The sequence below is a fragment of the Protopterus annectens genome, chromosome 3.part1, assembly GCF_019279795.1.
Source record: "Protopterus annectens isolate FY-2018-M chromosome 3.part1, PAN1.0, whole genome shotgun sequence".
Classification (NCBI taxonomy): Eukaryota; Metazoa; Chordata; order Ceratodontiformes; family Protopteridae; genus Protopterus; species Protopterus annectens.
In genome coordinates, this window is record NC_056732.1 from 179754232 (window position 1) to 179775561 (window position 21330).

Below are 21330 nucleotides of genomic sequence, written 5' to 3' on the forward strand. Positions count from 1 at the left end.
AATCAACATAGACAATGACTACAACAACACTAAGAACACACTTACCCAACTTGTACGACTCCAACAGCTTAAGGTTTGGGATCAGGAATACACATACACAAGTCAGCAGGCAGGCGAGTACTTGTGACCTACCGGAGGGGATCAACTCAAAGTACAACTGTGACTTATCATAGCAACTGCTGTTCAAATTTAAGGATCACTACTGCAGAAAAATTCATAAAACATGGGAAGTAGCCACAAACTTATGACAGTGTAACCAGACAGGCACCGACAGCTTTGGATGTACCCCCACAGGTGTAGTCTTTAGAGACGCACCTGATACTTGTGAAAGATCAAATAAGGCTCTCTACATGATAGCCTGCAGGACTGAAATCCTGCAAGCCAAGGTGACTGGCATAAACGCATTTCCAGGAAGTGAATGCCAGTGCTGTCAAGCCAGAAAGAATGAATGGTAGACCAGGAAGCCCGTCAATCATGAAGTACAGGGGTCTACAGTGAGAAGAGGGTCTTAGAGTATGACAGATGGCAATACTCCTTTAATGAGCTGACAGCCACTGTCAGGCCACAATTAATCGCTCCACTTGACTGACGCATTCAGAAACAGCTAACATATATACCCTAACTATGGAATAGCTGAGGTCCACATCAAACAGGTTCATTTGAAAGATAAGGATTTCCTACACTACAAACAGGGTATCACTCCAGTACTGCCACATCAGGATGGAGGACAGTTTCCACCTAGAACTATAGGCTTGCATGCTAGAAGGCTTCCTGACAGTTTCAGTCAGTTTTGTGCCACCTCCTGGAATGCCACTTGGTATCAAAGGCTCTGACATCAGTCAGCTAGCTGTCAATCCAACAACAGGACTTTACCACAGCTTGACCATGTCTCGAGTTTCTTTATCACCATGGACCCGAAAGACTGAAATCATATACTTCCTGGCCAGAGACAAATAACTTAGTTCTATTTTTTTATCCATGAACTTTGTAAACAACTGTGGATCAGATGGAATGCCAGAAAGACATACATGAGCCTCCTGCATACCTTAAACTACTTACTACCTTGCTGCACCAGCTGAAATAAGACAAGAGCCCTCAACCAGAGCCAACAGTGTAGGAGGAAGGTCTATGACCCAGGTGATCTGGATTACATTAGGGGCCTCACACTGAAGATGTAAGGTGTGAATGAAAGAGGAGTGAAGGGACAGAGCCCACTCGTCTCTCTCAAAGAAGTGGATGCACATGTTGGGTGCAAGCATGCAGCATGATCATCCCTAGTGGAGAACAGGGAAGACTGCCTGCACTGCCCTACAGAAAGGGCAAGGTTGCTTGCTGAGAATACCTTCACAGAATTGTGTGCACGTGCAGCAGGGGTGAGGGTCCATCATAATCAACGCACTGCATGGATGCCTGTGGGTATGGGTGGCCTTACTCGTGTGTGCAGGGCTGTAGAAAAAAAATCTTAAATCACCCCTTAACTGCTTAAATGTCCCCTCTCTAAGCTGATCCTCACCCTGATAACAGGGAATGAATGGGCCAATTGGCTAAGAAGGGGATGGACAATCAGGAGACAGTGGGGGCCAAAATAGAGTGAGAAAAATGACCACACACTCCAAAACAGACTGGATCCCAGAGCTCCACAGAGCCCCACTTCTTTAAGAGCATACATACCCTCTGAACAGCACAATAGGGCAGAAGAAGCAACTCATTAAGTCCATTCATTATTCACTACCACTTTGATTTGAACCAATAAAAGAAATACTCAGATCCAAATCTCTCTCTCTCTACAGTCCAGTGTCAGACAACTGTTGCCCCCAAAGCACAGAAGGTACACAGTCATGTAATATGTCCAATTGCTTGCTTAGCTACCACAATTGTTGCCTGAATATAGGACACAAATGCCCCTGGAGGAAGCTCTCTCTCTCTATCAAAGCAGAGACGACTTAAAACTTCAGATGTCTGATGTGGAGCTTCTAGGGCAGGGGGGACCGGTGTCCTTGAACAGTGAGAGAGCCTCCTCAGCTGAACAGCAAAGCATCAGTTACATGTAACCGGTTTAGCTACAAGAATGGAGTCCCACCAGAATCCTGCTAGGTCACTCACTCAAAAGGCACAATGACAACGGCCTGACACCACAGTAATCATAAAACATGGTGGCTTTATAACCACACACATGATTGTAAAGAATAATGCCCTTTTCTTCTATGTTGCAGTATTCTTTACATATGGGTTGTATTCTGCCCATCGATCTGACATCAGGCCTGTACACAAAAGCTTATAGCCACTGCCTGTACATGGGACATTGCACAAAGGCACAGACAGCGTCAACCATAAAAGGGAGGTTTGCACATATAATCTTCAAAATGAAAGCCCCATGAGGAAGAGAGTCCAAACGGAGCCCAAGGAAATCATCCAAGGAAAGAGCAAGTTGTAGGGGAGGGCAGGTGGAAGGGATAGAATACTAAAACATGGAAGAGAAGGACATCTATGGTTATGGTATGATTTTACACAACTACTCATGTCCTTCTATTCAATGTTTCAGTATTCTTTACATATAGGAAAGTGCAAAGCTGAAAGGGAACCCAGGAAGAAGGATAGAGTAGGGAAAAACTAACAGGATGCATTTTCTAAGAATCCATGCAGAACTGCCCTGGCAAATCCTGCCCTGATCTAGAAACAGTGTCCAATTAGTAATGTTTTGTAAAAGTATTAACAGATGACAGGTGGCAGCTTTCAGGATGGAATGAGCATCTATATCTTTAAAGAAGGCCCCTGAGGATGTAACTGATCTAGTGGAATGGGCCTCAACAGATGATAAAGACTTCTCATGGAATTCATAGCAAAACACAAAAGCCTTACAGATCCATGTGGAAATGGAAACAAAAATTTGAGAAGCAGACCTGCATCTCTCCAATCACATTTCTGTCTACATTCAATTTCTTATTTCTCTTCAGGGAAAGAGGAATCCCTTTTTCTTTTATCAGAAACCAACTGATCAAGAAGGGTCAAATAGCCTGTACAAGATCCTGAGCTAGACTTAAACCACCACTAATGCAGGATAAGATAAATATTTAATTTTCTCTCTTTTTGAAAGGAAGGTTGGGGCAAACAGAATTAATGGCAGCATCACCTTTCCCAGCAATGGGCACAACAAGTTTGCTACACAGGCACACCTTCCTTGCCCCCTCTCCTAAAATTGCCAAGAGTGGCTTCTCCACACTGAGGGGACCCCCAACATCTGCAGAAGATGTGGTTAACCCCAGTCTACGGTGGCTGTATGAACACCAGTGGGATCTACAGAAAAAGATGAGTGGTCCGGAGGAACCAGTTTTGGCCACAACACAGTCGCCCACCTGCGGTTGAGGCAAATTGCTAGCCTACTGCAGAAGCAAAGACTGTTTAGATAACTTCTTTGCAGTTGGAACAACAGACCATGGGACTGGTAGTTTGTTTCATGGCCAAACAGAAAATGGTGATTCCTTCCCACGGAAGCCAAGTAGCACAAGTTGGTAAAATTTAAAAAGTAATAAATACTTTTTCCAGTAAAAAATGTCTGAAACAAAAGCGCGGACCCATTTTAAAAATAAAGTTGCATGACAATTAAAATCTAAGTTCCTACACAGAGTCAGTTATAACTTAGGTGCAAAGTTTTCCACAAAGGGAACTTATCTGCCAAGCAGTGGAACAGCACAAGCCAATCAAACCTTCAAAGTCTGCAGAGGAGCACTCTCTCTGGCAGCAGAAAAGCTCTGAAGGGCTTGGCACTCAAACTTGTCTTTTAGTTAGCTCAAATCGAGCTAAGTGTTTGGGTGTGTGGCACGTGCCCTGAAGGTGGGAAGCTGGCTGACTTGCATTCTATGCAGGACATAATCCATACAGCTTAAGCTACTGCAACAGTGATCAATGATGGATGTCAAAAAAGATACAGGAAATATATGACATGATACGACACTGGAGTGCAAGATCATGTCAAGGAAATGTGAAGGCCGTACTCGATAGAATAATGGTGGAAGAATGCGACAGAGGCACCAGGGTGTAGGAACTAACTACGGCCCATATCAAAACAGTTTGGCGAGGTTTTTTTAAATGCAAGGGATGGATGACTAGAATGGGTGGTGGAAAAGGTAATTCAGAGAAGCATTCAAGAGAGCAAAGGGGAAGTATAGAGTACATAAGCTTACTGTCCCCTTCTGCCAGGGAGTACATGTAATTCAATGCAAGACTGCATGCTCATAGCTTGGTACTAGGCTATCAGCCCTAGTGCCTATACAAGCCTAGCCATAACAATTCCCTGGACCCCTGTCTAGCAAGGCAACTGCCGTGATCCCCGGGGTGAATTTCTCATATCCCATCCAATCGTCAAGTTTCCTTTTGAAGAGCGCCAAGGAGGTACTCTGCTTGACATGTATAGGCAATCTTTTCCAGAGTATGGGTAGTCTCTGGGTCAGGAACCTCTCTCTCCAGCATGTTTTATTCATTGTGATGACAAGGTTTAGATCCCTGGAGTGTGTGGCTCTGAAGGATTGGGATTTCTTTAAGTGGAGCATGTCCAACAACACAGGGTTTGACATGGCCTTGTATGTTAAGCAGAGATCGCCTCACAGTAGACGATATGCCACAAGAGTATAGCTGGAGTTTCTTTAGACAGTCAGTATAGGGCACCTACTTTAGGCCTGTGATTATTTTAGTGAGGTACTTCTGCGACCTTTCCAGCTGTTGCAGATGTCTTGAAGTATATACCAAATGGGGCATTGTACTCTATTAATGGGTCTGAGGGATGAGTACAGTGGGACAATGACCTTTTTTCTGGATGAAAAGCCCTTAGTGATGAGGTGTGCCACATAGGATTTCCTGACTGTTGTGGCGATGTGGTTACCGAAGGGGAGACCACTGTCCACCTGTGTCCCACAGTCTCTCATCACACTGTGTTTAGTGTACTGCCACTTATGTGGTAATTCATGGGTACATGTTTTTTTCCAAAGGGGATAACTATACATTTCTTGGCATCAAGCTTGAGCCCATGGCTCTGGCACCAAGCATCTGTTTCTGTAAAGCCCTTTTGTACAATATCCACATAATTTGGGGATTCAATAATGGCTCCCAGTTTGCAGTCATCTGCAAACTGAGTCCCTTTGTGTTGGCCTGTACTTCAGAGAAGTAGATGCCAAACAAGAGCTGTCCCAGGACTGAACCCTGAGGTACTCCACTTATCACTTTGTCTGGAGCTGGAGTTGGAGTCTGCTATTTTTACAGTCTGGGTTCTGACAGTAAGCCAGTTGGCAAACCATAGACTGACATAGGGATTTATGCCCATCTTAGTAAGTTTATCTAGGATTCCAGAGTGGGGGATGGTGTCAAAGGCCTTGGCGAGGTCCAGATAGGCTGTGTGGACCGCCTTATCCTTGTCCACTATCAAGAGGAAAGGCTGAGACATTAGGATCAAGAACAAAGATGTCAATTAAAGTAAATGTAAAAACTTTATACTGCCCTGAGGTAAAGACACCTAGAGCAAATCTGTGGTAGTAATATAGAAGGCAAGTTAAGCGGCTGATGGACTTGAAAGGATGAGGTTTTACCCTGAAAAAGCTGGCATTGCCATTAGCCTAAAGTCTTTCTAACCCCCAAGTCCACGGTCTCAGAGAAAAAAAAAGCTATTGATGATATGGGTGCACCGACTGACAATATCTTAACAATGACATGGCAAGTGTTAAAACAAAAATCCTTATGAATACAAAATGGCAATAAATCTATGAGAAGGTGATTGTCTAGCCTGGCTGCCACACCCGTTTTACAAGGCTACAGTAAAAATGTAATTTTATTTTTTTACTCCAGTACTAAAAAGTTTTGAAAAATATACAAGTTTGCAAGAATGAATTCAAAACATTTTGTACTGTAACAGACAAATACTGAAACCTGGCTCCATGTTGCACAGGCATGTAAGCCCTTACTGCATTCCAGGCAACTGGAGTTCAATAAATAGTCCTGACACTGAAGGAGCCAGGCATGAAGGGAGAAGAATGAAGCATGCACCACACTCACTTCTCCCAGGTAGGGAAGTGGGCACTGTGAAACTCACTGTGAAGGCAATGTGATTTCTCTGGTAGAGACTGAGGAAATAATGATCGGTGCTTGTTGCGAGGTGCTGCTTGCTGGTAATATCCCTTGTAGACGTGAGGGACAACTAGTATGGGCAGCCCACTTCATGTCCCCTTTTCAGTGTCAAGTTGGCACGTGAAGGTAAATGTAGAGCCAAGACAACTCCTCAGATCACTTCTGATGACCATTTAAATGATGACCCAGCCTGGTAGACACTCACTCCAGTGATGGAACTAAATGGGCTGAATGGCCTGGAAGGGGGGGGGGGTGATGGTCAATATCTATTGCTTCAGTAATGCTAAAAAATCAACCAGGTTAAGTAGGCAGGATATGCCCTTAACAAATCTGCATTGGCATGAATTGTGATTCTGTAGGTTACTCATGTTCTTATTAATTCTATAATGACCCGTTCAATAGCTCTGCAGATTACCTGTGCACAAGGATGGCACAGTTGCTATTCTCCATCTGTCCAGCAAATAGCCTGTTTGGAGGTGGAAAAACTTGTGTGTGCATCTGTGTGTGGGCTTGACAGTGCCTGTTTTAGTCTGGCCAGTAAGCAACCTGCTATGTTATACGGCCTCATAGCAGCAGTGTTCTTGACCTTGAGACAGTGCCTTCAGGACTTGTTCAAGGGAGACTGGGGATTGGGGTGGTGGGCAGAAATGTGGGTATGAAACCTGGGAATGCAGAAAGGGAGGGAGGTTGAAGTTAGTGGAGGATATGCATAGAGGAACCTCCCCTTCCAAGGAAAACACAATGTCTATTGTCTAAGCCTGCAGGCACGGCATTTGAACAGAATCGAAAAAAAAACAGCCCGAGTGGTCTGTTGTGTGTAGAGATAAAAAGATCTATATGGAGTATCCCACTGATGGACTATTTCTGGAGTACATCACTGGTGGACACTGTCTATTCTACATCTGCTCAAAAGATTTGATACTGTGTTCCTTCTGATGAAATTCACACAGCCTGAAGAAAAGATATTGTGTTGAACTGCTGTGTTTTAAGGAATCAAAGATAGTCTGTAGAGGCAGTAATACTCTGTGCCTCCCTGCTTATCTTTCATATAACGATGGTGGTGTTTATGTAACAGCAAGGCCATGAAGTCTAGCGATAACATACAGATTGAAGGCTAAGATAAGTGCTTTCATTTCCTTTATGTTTACATGGTCCTCCCTTTCTTAGTCTGATGTCCTTGGAATATAAGCTCACCACAAAGGAAATGAAGCATCCATGAGCAATTCTTGGCAAGGGGAAGAGCCAGACAGGGCATTCCTGGGTTGAGTGAAATCTAGTTTATCTACCATAGACATTCCTTCTTGATGAAGGGCAAGAGAGGAATTAGGAAGGTTAACAGGTGGCGATGTTTGGTGCAAATGGACTTGAGGTAACCCTGAATCTTCAAGTGAACTCTAGTATAAGGCATCTCTGGAATTACTGATGCCATGTATCCAAGGGCTCTCAAGGGAAGGCTGTGAAAGTAGTCGGAGAGGAAGACAGCTTTTCCTTCAGACATGGTTGTCATTGGCAGAATACCGAGTCTACATCCTAGGAAAATCCAATCTTTGGATGGACTTAAGCAAGACTTCTTTAAATTTAGAGTGAACCCCAGACTGCTCAGAAAATTCACATAAAAAATACCCAAATCTGTCAGTAGAATCTCTTGGAAAGGAGTCTGAATGACATTATTCTGATAGGGAAACATCAGAATTCCTCCAAGTCTTCCAAAAGGTAAAAGCAGAAAACTGAAAGTGATGAGAAAGTACAGTTTTGTACCTACCATAAATGTAGATGTCTGAGAGGTATGCATCTGCAGTCCTAACATATGGGTTGTCCTGCCTCAGGCAGCCCTTCGGTCGGCCGGATTCCAAAGTCTGGGTCTGGCCTCGGCTGATGTCGCACTTCACCCGACGTCATAGCTGCTGTGTATTGGGTATAAAGGCATCAGCCGACGCCATTTTCCTCAGTGTTTCTTGCCCCAGATGCCAGGTGCCCTCTAGGAAGGCTAAATTTGGATAAATGCAAATGTTTCCAAACAGTAGAGAGCAAACAATATAAGAATGTATATACATATATACAAACAAATAAACCATAATAGATTACCCCAGCTAGCTACAAGATGGGTAAATACCCTAGGAGTACCACAGAGGGGAAGGAGGGCGGGTAATCCTGACTGCAGATGCATACCTCTTGGACATCTACATTTATGGTAGGTACAAAACTGTACTATGTCCTTCAAGGATGCATCTGCAGTCCTAACATATGGGTAGAATACCATAGCCAGACTGGGGGAGGAGGTACTAAGATAATGATAGTGTAGTTAAGATCCCTTGCAAAACAGCAGTTGCAAAACCTGCTCGGGATCTGGAGTACAAAGGTAGATTGTAATGCTTGGCAAATGTATGCACGGAGCTCCAAGTAGCAGCGTCTAAAATGTGTTTGGTAGCCACTCCTCGTAGGAAAGCTGTAGTAGTGGCTGTAGCCCTTGTGGAGTGAGGTCTGATGTTTTCTGGAGTTGTCTTTCCATGAAAAGAGTAGCAAAATCTAATGCAATTTCCTATCCATTTTGAGATTGTCTGTTTTGAAATTGCTTTTCCTTGCATTCCTGTTGCATATGCTACCAGAAGCTGGTCAGTTTTTCTGTTGGTCTTAGTTCTGTCCAGATAGTAGCGTAATTGCCTGTGCACATCCAAGGTATGTAGTAGTCTTTCCCCCCTGTTCTGTGGGTTGGGGAAGAATGTTGGTAAGTGAATTGCTTGGTTCAATGAAACTCTGGAGACCACTTTTGGCATAAAAGTAGGGTTAGTTCTCAAGGACACTCTATCCTGATGGAAGATAAGGAAAGGCTGTACTGCCATTAATGCCTGTAATTCAGAAACCCTTCTTGCTGAAGTGATTGCAAGCAGGAAAGCAGTTTTCCAAGATAAGAACTGTAATTCTGCTGTTGCTGCTGGTTCAAAAGGGGAAGTGTTAACTTTTCCAGCACAAAGTTAAGGTCCCATGTAGGCAAAGGTGGCTTCCTTGGAGGCTTTACATTTTTAATTCCTCTCAGAAACTGCCTGAGTAGAGGATGAGAGAAGACTGGAGGATCCATGTTGTATTCTGCTGAAATTGCTGATGCATGAATCTTAATGGAGGAGTAAGACAGGCCATTGTGGAAAAGTTCTGCTAAGTATTCCAGGATGTTGGCTATGTTTGCTAATGATACATTTCCTCCTTTTGCTGCACTCCAAATGAGGTATCTTTTCCATTTGGCTGAATAAGTCTTCCTTGTGGAGGGTCTGCGAGCCTCCAGGATAATGTCTTTAACCCTCTGAGATAAATCTGGGTTATTTTGTTTTATGTAATATTCCAAGCAGCTAGCTGTAGTGTTTTCAAGTTTGGATGTAGGATCTTGTAGTTGTTCTGTGTTAGAAGTAAAGGACATAGAGGTAGAGGCCATGCGTGTGTCCGAGACATACTCCTCAGTAGCGGGTACCAATGCTGCCTCGGCCAGTCTGGAGCTATCAGGATTATCCTTGGGTGATCTTCTTTGATCTTCAGTAGGACTTTGTGCATCAAAGGAAGAGGTGGGAATGCATATGCTGTCAGTTTTTCCCAACTGAAGGATAGGGAGCCCACCTTCCAAGCAAGCGGGTGGTATGTCCTTGTGCAGAATTTCCTCAATTGGTGGTTGTGCGGGGATGCGAACAGGTCTATTTCTGGTAGTCCCCATTTCTTTGTAATGGTTTTGAAGATGTCTGGATGCAGCATCCATTCGTGGGCATCCGTGGTAGTTCTGCTTAAGGTGTCTGCTAGTGAATTTTCTTTTCCTGGCACAAATTTGGCCTGGAGTTGAAAGTTGAGGTTCAGGGCCACGTTCCACAGGTCCATTGCCATCCGGCATAGAGGATATGAGTGTGTACCTCCCTGTTTGTTGATATACCACATGACTGTGGTGTTGTCCGTCCTTATCAGCAAGTGACCCTGTTGAAGAAAAGGTCTGAATGTCTGGATTGCATGCTTCACTGCCAGCATCTCCTTTTGATTTATGTGCAGATTCAGCTGGTCTTGTGTCCATAGGCCTTGTATACATTTGTCCACCATGTGTGCCCCCCAGCCTAGGTCTGAGGCGTCCGTGGTGATGGTCTGGCTTGGATGAGGTTTGTGGAAAGGCAGTCCTCTGTTTAACTGACAGGCCTGAGCCCACCACAGGAATTCTTGCTTCAGGCATGGAATTATTGGAATCTGGGCTTCTAGACTGTGCTTGTGTTGAGACCATACATTCCTTAGGTATCATTGCAACTTTCTCATATGCAGCCTGGCATGCGGAATCAATATTATGCAGGATGCCATGTAACCCAGGGCTTGCAGGACTTTCCTTGCTGTAAGCTGGGTCTGTGTTGTTAATGCCATGAAATAGAGTGGTAGTTGCTTTTGTTTTTCTTCTGTGAGAAATGCCATCTGATTTGATGTGTCCAGTTCTGCACCCAAGAATGTTATCCTTTGGGATGGTACCAGCCTTGACTTTTTCATGTTGACTGTGTATCCCAGGGCTTGCAGCAGTTGTATAACCTTTTCCAAATTTTTTGTTAATTTGGTCTTGCTGTCCGCTTGTATTAGGCAGCCGTCCAGGTATGGGTAAATCTGAATTCCCTGAAGCCTGCAATGAGCAATTACTGATGCCAGGCATTTCGTGAATACTCTGGGCGCAGTAGATAAGCCAAAGGGCAATGCTGAGAATTGATAATGCTCTGATCCTGCAAGAAATCTGAGGTATCTTCTGCAATCTGGTCGTATAGGGACGTGCAGGTATGCCTCCTTGAGATCTAGAGTCACCAGCCAAGACTCCTTGCCCAGCATGGGAAGAAGTTGCTGTAGGGTCAGCATTTTGAATTTTGGAACAATGAGATATGTGTTCAGAGCGGACAGGTCGAGAATAGGCCTCCATTGATTTTCTTTCCTTGGTACCAGGAAAAGTCTGGAGTAGAATCCTTGCCCTTGTTCCATTGGCGGTACCTTTTCTATAGCTCTCATCCTTAGTAGGTGGTTGATTTGTCTTCGAGCGTTTGTCTTTTGGTTTGGTGGTAGGTTTGGCATTCCTCTCTTTTTTGGTAGAGTGTGGAAATGAAACCTGTAGCCTTTGTCTATTGTCTGTAAAATCCATTTGTCTCCTGTAATGTAATGCCAGTTTACGGAAAATAAGGCTAGCTTTCCGCCCAAGGGTGCTTCCAGTTGTTCCCTGGTAGGCGGTATCAGAACCAAGTCATTGTGTCTGTCCTGTGGAAGTGGTTGTAGCTGAATCTGTGGCAGTACTTCTCTGGTTGTTAGGCTGCCACTGACGTCCCCTGTAGGCACCTCTGGATTGACCTCTGCCTCTTGGGCGCCTATTTCTGCCTCTCTGTGCTCTGGAGGTGTCTGGAAAGGACCAATTCTTCGAAGGCCAATTTCTACTAAACCTCGGAGGTTGGACCTGTAAGAAATCCTTGACTGTTTGGACAGATTTTGATTTTTCTTCCACCTTCTTTAGCACTTGCTGTGCAGGGGAGCCAAACAAACTTTGCTTCTCCATAGGAGCATCTAGGAGCTTTGACTTAACATGGTCTGGTAAGGATTGCTCTTTTAACCAGGCATGCCTTCTAATCACTGTTCCAGTCATAGCTGATCTAAAGGAAGCCTCCAGTGCATCATAGCCACATTTTAAGGAATGATTACTGACCTGCTGAGTGTTATGTACCAAATCCTGAAGGGACTTACGGTCTATTGGTTCAGGAGAGGACAGTTTTTTATTTAGCTGGTCTAACAAAACTTCCTGATACTGAATCATGTGAAATTGACAGTTTAAGGCCCTGGCCGAAAGAGTAGCAGAAGTAACTTTTTTACCCCATCTCTCTAATGCTCTAGATTCTCTTTCAGAGGAGAGGGGGTTTTTGGCAGAGGCAGCTGCTACAGCTTTGGGGCCCTGTGAAATGGTTTCAGGATCTGCAATAGGAGCCTTATACAAGTGGAAGTGTGTGTCCGGGACCCTGTAATATCGGTCGGGCTTGGCAGGGGCCGGAGGGAGAGAGACAGGGGCAGTACAGGCATCATTATATGCATCATCAACAACTGTTAGTACTGGAGGAATGGCTAAAGGCCTATGCTGTGGTAAATGTAAAAAGGTCCTTAGCCTTTTCCTAGAATCTGAAAAATCCTGGCCCTGCCATTGAAAATGCTCTCTCATAGCACGTAAGGTTTCCCCAAAAGAAAATTCTTCAGGAGGAGAGGCAGAAGGAATGGAGTCTTCTGCATCGGAATCCTCATAAGGAGAATATGGGCCTTCTGGAGGGTCTGAGTTTTCTGAGTCATCCGAGGAATAGTCTGTAGAAACAGGATCTGGGGGCTCAGTCCTAGGCCTCTTCTCTGGAGGGGGTTGAGAGGCCCTGTCTGGGTGAGGTTGGGATCCCCTGATCAAAGAGATGAGATCCTCAGCCAGGCTGAGCATTTGGGAACTAGAGGTAGGCCTGTGTGAGGGGGTTTTAGCAGGCAAGGCCTTATAAGATTTAGCTGCTTTAGCCCTAGAAAAAGCCTTGATAGACATAGATGCAGGGGGCCTAGCAGCTCCACGTGCAGGAGTAGATATGTCTAAAGGAATAGTATCTGATAAGTCCTGGGAGCCTGCCACAGCAGGGGGAATTTCAGTAGCAGATTCAGCCATGCTCTGTGAGGCCTTGGCAATCGGAGGCATGCTTTCGGCCGAAGGAAGAACCGAGGACTCTGTTTCAGCCGAAACTGAGACACTCGCGGTTGGCTTAACCGTGGTTTCGGCCGAAACCGCGAGTGTCGGTCATTTTCCTTACGCTTTTTAGCTAATTGTGAAGTCGGAGTCTCCGACGGCATTTTGTAAGCAAAAGCGGGACCAAAAAACTTCTCTGCAAACTCCGACCGACGTCTAAGTGTCCGTCGGTTGAAGGAAGCACAGGCTAGACAAGCTGATACGTCGTGGTCTGGGCCTAAGCAAGGAAGGCAGTAAGAGTGGAAATCCTTATGAAGTATTGGTTTCCCACAAGTTAAACAATTATTTACTTTTTCTGACATCGGCTGAGGCAAGAGAGTCCCCAACGGGGTACTTAGCTTTTTAGAAGTCTTCGGTAGTAAAAATCTCTGGATCTGACCGACCGGCACTTGCGAACAGCTTCTGCTTCGGGCACCACGCGGCAAGAAAGACTGAGGAAAATGGCGTCGGCTGATGCCTTTATACCCAATACACAGCAGCTATGACGTCGGGTGAAGTGCGACATCAGCCGAGGCCAGACCCAGACTTTGGAATCCGGCCGACCGAAGGGCTGCCTGACGCAGGACAACCCATATGTTAGGACTGCAGATGCATCCTTGAAGGACATCATGCACAAAACCTTAAGAACTGCCTGCATGTTGGATGAATAAGAATGTGAAGAGATGCATGCTTTAAATCCAATGTCACCAAAAAGGTTTGTAGAAGTATCATTGGAAGCAAAGACTGCAAAAGTCAACATCTTGAAACTGAGTTTTGAGTAAGGTATCCAGAAATCAAAGGTCCAAAATAGGTCTCCAAATAAACATTCTTGAGTAAATTCTTCTTTCTAGATGTGGGGGCACAAAGTACATTTGCCCTTGAGTGAAGGGGTCTCAAAGAAGGAGAATCTGGCTAGGAGGCTGTGAAAACCTTGAGAGGTGAGCAGGAACAAGCCACAACTTTTTTTTTTTTTTTTTGAAGTCCTTCTGGTTGATGGATAGAACTCCATTATCTTGCGTTATGGACTGCCAGGCTGGGAAAGAGACAGCATTTGAGACAGAGGAACCAGGAATGGCCAAGGTGGTGGAGGTGGGGGGGGGGGGTGTGACTGAGGCAGAGTATGATTTGTCAGGAAAGCAGGACTTAGGACACTTGGAATCCTATTTTTCCTGTAACTTCTTTTTGTTAGAACTTTTACCCTTTTAAGGAGTTTCTTCCCACATGAATAACGGGACCAGCCTTGGATGTGTCATTTCTTTGAAACTTGGGTACAGGATAAAGACAAAGATTTGCTTATCTTACCTTTCTTCTGTAATAAGTTCTGCAGCTGCAAAACAAAAAAAAATGCCTATCCAAAGGGGAGCCCAGAAATTTAGTTTTTACATCCTAAGGTAAAGGCAGATGTTTACTCCATGAAAATCTGAAGAAATGACCCAACAGCAGCTGCTAGTCTAGAAGAGGCATCAGCATTGTAACTGCACTTAAAAGAATGATTAGCAACCTGAGAATCGGAGTTAACAAGAGATACAGCAGATTATGACTAGAGTCCCCAAGTCTGAAAGAACACTACCTAAATTGCTCAGAATAGGCAGATGGTATCTATCAAATGGGTTTGGTAGTTCATAGTCCTAAAAGCTACAGCAGAAGTGCATACTTTATTTGTTGAAGCCATCATTAGCCCTCCTGTTTTTATCAGTAGGCAAAACATTAGAGAGATGGGAAGAAGTTTTCTAGACTTTTCAGTGGAAAAGGGAAATAAAATGGACCAGAGGTAGGGTTCTTACACAAGACCACTTCTGAATTTGACACCCTGTAGTACCCATCTGGTTTCTTTTGGGCAGGTGGTTGAGATTTTTGAGGCACTCCATGGAGCAGTAGTGAAAACATCTAGCAAGGCTTCCAAAACAGGAGAGATGGTAGAGCGTTTAAGCACCTCCATTTCCAAAATAACATGGCATCTGTTGTGGATATCCAATAACTTAGAACACTCCCACTGAAAATGCTGCAACATTTTATCATCATTCCCAAAAGACAGCTACTTCAAAATTGGAATCTGCGAGACAAGGTGTTATCAGAAGCATAAGCCACTGGTGAATGAATTTGGGAAGAACAGGCCAAGGAATAATTCCCATCAGATTCAGAATCCTTTTCAGAGAGGGGGAAGAGGATGAAGGAGAATACAGCGGCAGAGAAGAATAAGGGAGGCCTTTCAAGGACATGACAGTTTTCAAAATCCACAGTGAAATCCTGCCGTTCTTTCTTAGGATTCTTAGATGTCTGATGGAGAACTGTATTTTCTGCTGCTGCTTAACTGCAATGTCTGCCTTTGCATAAATGAGGTGCCTCTGAGCCTTGACGTACCTTGATCAAGGGAACGGGAACTTCTTCTCTGTATAAGATAGGAGGTATGTTGTTGGGTCCCTCCAAATTATAAACAGGAGGTTTCCCCTTTCTGCCAGGAGCATACAACTGTTCAACATGACAGATGTGCCAGACAGCTGCACCATACCTGCCTACAATTGGGGGCCAACAGAGGGAATAGCTGCAATAGCCGTACTATCAGAGGACTTAGCAAGGGACACTAGAGAGATATCAAGGTCTGATTCAACAGTATAAAAGTCTTGCGCTCTAGGTTTTTAGACTTTGAGGCAGTAGAGGTTTATTGACAAACAATGACTCAAGTGACTTCTTACCTTCGGCAAGCTCCTTAAGCTTTTGATTTTCAAAGTACATTTTTAGAAGACAGATAGCTATGTAATGTCTTGGGTACAAATGACTGGCAACATGTTCAGCAAGTAAAGAAAACACACTTAAGAATGATGGTCCCTGAGAGGAATCTGCCTCCCACAGTTACATTTTTCTCTCTTCAAATGACACGTACAAAACTTTTAAAAACAAAAAAACTTGACAGGAGGAGGAGAGTCCCCAACAGGGATAGTTATCTTCCCAATGCCAGAGGAAGAAGCATGAACTGTTCTGCTGACAGACTGAAACTGAAATAATAGTTCAATAGTCATGTGGGTGGCAAGAAAATTCTGGTAATTCGCAAATCATACATCCCTCTGCCTCCTTTGAGATGAGGTTATACATTGGAAGTATGGTGCAAGGAGGGCAACCAAGCCTTGGTATGGTGGCTGGATGTAAATGTAAGGCTATCCTTGCAACAGACATCCAGTAAAGGACATCTGTACGTGATATGCTGATTTTGGTGTCAAATACAATGGAAGATAATCTGCTTTTCTCATGTTTACCACCATTCATCAAGCAACAAAATATTTAACACGTCTAACACAGCCACTCAGTGTTACTTGTGAATGAGAGCTTTTATGGCTAATGATCATTGTCAGGTATTTTTCTCAATTTTATGTAGATTCATTTTCTTGTAGGTTGTGCTGTCTACTCTTGATTTCCCCCACAACATGCTTAACTACACTTTAAAATATTTAATAGATACCACCTGTATATCCACCCAACCAGTTTACTACTAATACAGAGCTGGAACAACAAGAATAACAATTCTGTTCTTCACAGACCAATCTTTATTAGATATAAACATTCTGAAGAGAGGGTCAATAAACAGCTGCATCAGCACTACTACCCTCCACCTGCCAACCAGGTTCCTTTTCACTTTACCAAACTAGGTCTCACAGCAACAGTCCCTCCAAGCTCTTTTGTGGCACAGTAATAAAATACAAGAAAATCTGTCAAAAGCAAACCCTACTTTCTTAACAGCAGCAAGCACTTCTGTCTTCAGTACAAGTCTTCATTAGACCAGTGTATTCCAAGAAAAGCAAAAAATACTTATGAAATTAAGTTCCCACATGTTAAAATTAAGTCATTACAACCAAAATTAAGAGGGCAAAACTACAACAGCAGAACCACACTAAATGGCCAAAAGATTTGCAGCAGTACACATCAAATGAGGGAAACACCTTGGGAACCAGGGAGAGGACTACAACAGTTTTTTCAAACAATTTGCAGTCACACTATTCATTAATCCAATGCCATCATGAAGTGTGAAAGCAACCAAATAGTGACCATCATGACTTGGGAGCTAGAATACTTTGGCAAATACAGAGGGAGAAAAAGGATTTTGTCATGCTGAGGTTGGAAAGCCAGCGGGTACATGTACAAGGTACACAGCTGGAACTGGTGAATTATAGGTGAAGAGCTCACCTGCAGACAAATTGGGAGAGGTGTGGATCCTCTGTTGTCCACTGGGACTGACCAAAACATTTTTGCCCCAGCCTCCCATTAGTAGTTCACAGACATGTCGTTAAACAGTTGCCTCTCCTGTTTTTAGTCCTTTTGTATTCGTACTACAACATCCCAAGTCCTACACAATCTATAGAGTCTTCGCTACAGTTCTTGCAGGCTTCTTCATATTCCACTCAAGAACCTCTCCCTCCAGATCACTATTCACTGTTTTAAGCTCGTGTCTTACTTTAGACTTCCTTTAGCCTTGCTGCATGCCTTTTCCTACATTTCTTTCACACACATCATACTTTTTTCTGTACACCATTAAAAATTCAAGAACAAAACATATAGGCTAAGGTTTGCAAATACTATCACCCCAAGGTCACCAAAACAATGCAGTTATTTCTGCAGCAGCAGTTGAGATCCATCTACAATTGTTGTATGGTGCCAATGATAAAACACTAAAGAATACAGCAGCTTTGTACTGGCCAATAAGTAAAAAACCTGGCTGGGTGTCATCCACTGCAATCAATGGTTAAGACTTCAAAATATTTCTGCACCCTTTTCTTTTTGAGAGAATTACTTCACTCCCTCAATACACATCAAATATTTGATCAGAGGGGGAAACTAGTAAAAATAAATTGATAAAGTTCACTTACTTGTGCTCTGTACAGACGGTAGGGCAAGTAGGACAACTTTCACAGGTGGGACCCTGAAATTTAGGGTCATTACATTTACATCTGCCACATATACATTCTCCTCTTCCATTACATAACTGTCCATTCTCTGCCATACACGTAGCATTGTTCTCTGAGCAGTCACAAGCACTGCCAGTGAAGTTAGCGAAGCACTCGCAAACACGACACTTGCAAATGCCATTTCCTGAAAAATACAGACAGCAATGCAAAAAAAGTCATTAAAATATATTTTCCAATAATGTTCAGTTCTAACAAAAAAAAATAAGAACTGTTAATATTTTTAGATTTTTTTCCCCTGTATGCAGGTTATTTTTTTACCAAACATTAATGAACACTACACATACACAACTCTTTCTTAACATCTGTTTTCAGAGCAATGGTTGCATGGCATCATTCTATGGACAATTTTGATTTAATAGCTTTGTAAAAATCAGAAAGAAGTGTAGCAAGGGAGCACTCCCTAAAACACAACTAATGTTTTTGACCAGATGATGTATTTGGGTTTCCAATTACACTCTAATTCAGACTTTGCAAGGAATCAGAGTCACAATGTGGCTGATTGCAGAGGGAATAAATACATCTACCAACAGACTTTTTCTGATGCAAAGGTTTGAGAGCCAGCTGTGCACAAGGGTCACTAATGGTAGCTACAGGTACTTCTGGGGCACTGATAATCATACAAGCCATTTCAGAAGCAGATAATTATCTTGTGTGTGGGAAACAAGTCCCTGATAAAGACTTTTACTCATTTTCCTTTTGTGGTTAAACTGTCAGACCATAATGGGCACAGCAGAATCCTTCCAACATCATCAACAGTCGGATGGGATTTGGACTTTGCACTCTATGCATCACAGAGCACAGTCTTCATGCAAAAAAGTAAGGGGGTCGCAAGTTGCACCTAAATAGGACACTATATAGAAGTCAAATATAAAACTATACAAGAGGTCCATTCCTTTACAGACTGAATATCCATCATAGTAGCAGCTTTGGACCACACATCTATCTGGTGTTGGCATGTGAGGAACAGGCCCAAATCATGGCAGGCTCTAGAGGAGGTGTACCAGAGAATTCAGGAGTAACAGGTGTCAGAGCAAGGGTCTGCCAAAGGTGCCCCACCTGCTTTGATAATTTAAAATTTAGGAGGGCAGTCTGACACAAATACCTTAAGCCTCCCCAGTGTTCTTCTCTTTGGGGCTCATATTTTGCTGATTAGGGATGACAGCCTGATAACTGAACTCCAGAGAGTGAAGGCACAGCCCCATCTGAATTTAATGGCTGATGGGGGGATTTTGCCCTCCCCTCTTGTGGTCTGACAAATGAACCACAAAGACAATACACATAAAAGTCTTCATGGGGGACAATTTTCCCCACACAAAAGGTAAGTAACTTTTTTAAACATGAACTAATTACAACAAGGCACAGGGATAAGGAAAGTCCTCAATGCAGTACTTATCTGAAATGCTGTGGTGATTCAAACATACTGACTATGCAGAGCAACACAGTCTTATGCACTGGACTACATGACATGAAAGAATTGAAGATGGCTCTTGTTCTCTCAAAGTCATGACATCAGATGGCTGAGAGATGGTGCAAGACTGTGCATTCAAGCTAGCTGCTGGCTTCTGAATAGCAAGAAGCCCCAAGACTCAGTACTGTAACACTGACTATGATTGATATCACTTCTTTCCTACAAGGGGTGAGACATCAACTTGGTTAACGGGAAAAACGATACTCTACCTTAAGATTGAACCTGCAAGCAATCCTAAAAACTGTAGACCAACAATCTACTTTCCAACAATACACAAACTATATATTGTAATTTATGCAGAGTTTGTAGTCATTTAGAAAAAACAAATAGAACAAAAGGGTAAAAAAGAAAGACATGAGGAACATAGGATCATTTGTTGTTAAATAAAACCGCACTAGAGCATTGCAAAATGGAGAAGAATTTAAGTATGGCATGGACAGATTACAAAACAGCATAATCTAACAGCATAATACATCAATAAAGGAATGCTTACAGACATACAACTCACACCCTTCACTGATCAGTTACATTACAGTGCCCATAAAACAGCGGCAAACCACTTTGAAGTTCAGCCACGACAAAGGACAAATTAAAGAAGGGATAAACATGGAAAGGGGGAATAGTCCAGGGTGATTCTTCGTCACTACTGCTGTCTTGTCTTGCCCTTAACCCAATAATGTGTTTAGTAAAACAGATTAGAGTATGGTTTCAATTTGGCTCCCAGAAAACAACCTTGTATAGAAGCTTTCTCCTCTACTTATGTACAGGTCACTAAACCGCACACTTGAATGGATGAGGATTTTAAAGTACAAGTACAACTGGTTAAAACTTCTCAGACGATATAAGAATGACATTTTATGGAGGTTGATTTTGTTGCAGCAGGGAAGGACTATGACCTGGAAAAGTGGCATCCAAACTCGGCAACTAAATGAATAGACCCCTTGAGCAGGCCTCTGTAATTGACAGGCACAACAGAGTCATGTTGGAGGGTGACATGAAGCAGCTAACATTTGCTTATTGACAGCATATTTTTCACAGAAAAGAGTGGAGAACAGGCACCACTTCAGAGTTTATCACCCTTTCAGAATGCAAACTGCAAGCTTAATTTGGTTTTATAACTGCTTGCTTACAATGGAATATATTACAAAAATTAATTTAATAGGTTTAAAACATGGACTTCCCCAAACTTAAAAGTAATGGTATTGCTTTTCAGGCTTAGAAAGTATTAATGGCATATGCACTGAACTAAACAGTATTATTATTATACGTAAAAAAAATATGCACTGGACAGTCCAGTGAACATTTTTTGTAGAAAAGTAATCAACCAAACACAGCTGATAAAATAAAAGTAAAGAAAAATGGTAAGCACTTTCATGCAACAATGTACTTCATCAGACCAGTCAAACAAACCACGAAGTACAACCCACATAAATAATAAAACAATTAAATCAATGAACTAATTTACATGCCTTAAGCGCAAGTCTTAACAGGTATATTATTTAAAACCAGGAGTCCTACGTGCTTGTAGCCTAATAATCCAATGCATTTCTGCTACTTCTACTTTATTAACAAGCATTTGTGTTTAGCTAAAGCATTATTCAAGTCCTTACATCTTGCATCCCTAAGACATTCCATAACACTTTCCTTGAGGGGGCAGTTGGTTTTACCAACATAAAAACTTATGCAGTCACTAGGGTTTACCAACATAAAAGCTTATGCAGTCATTAGAAGCAGCTAAATAAACAAGATCTTTAGAAGTGCAATCAGAATAGAACTTAGAAAAATGCTGGCCAGTCACTGGCTGTGTAAATGAACATCTAGTAGAAATATATTTACAGGCTTTACAAAATCTGCAGGGATGTGTCCAACCTATCAGATGTTACAGGCACCTTAGAACTGGAAATCCTTAAATTGTAACAAAGCTGGCTTTTCCAGGAAGGACAATTTCTAAAACTATAACTCAGTATATTGCTAACACCACCCTTAATGCTGGCATCGGTTAAAAAGACCGTCCAAGTCTTAATTATGCTACAAATCTTACTTATATCATTAGTGTAAGCAAGCAGCACACTGGCTCCCGT

General features: G+C 42.9%; 1 protein-coding gene across 1 annotated transcript in view; it reads right to left on the bottom strand.

Annotated features, from left to right (window-relative positions):
- The window catches only part of ITGB1 (integrin subunit beta 1), an 823672-nt gene that overhangs the window by 162886 nt on the left and 639456 nt on the right, over positions 1–21330 (bottom strand). The window contains exon 13 of the mRNA XM_044066189.1: positions 17683–17905. Coding sequence (XP_043922124.1) covers positions 17683–17905 — 223 coding nt within the window. The remainder of the gene's footprint in view (positions 1–17682; positions 17906–21330) is intronic.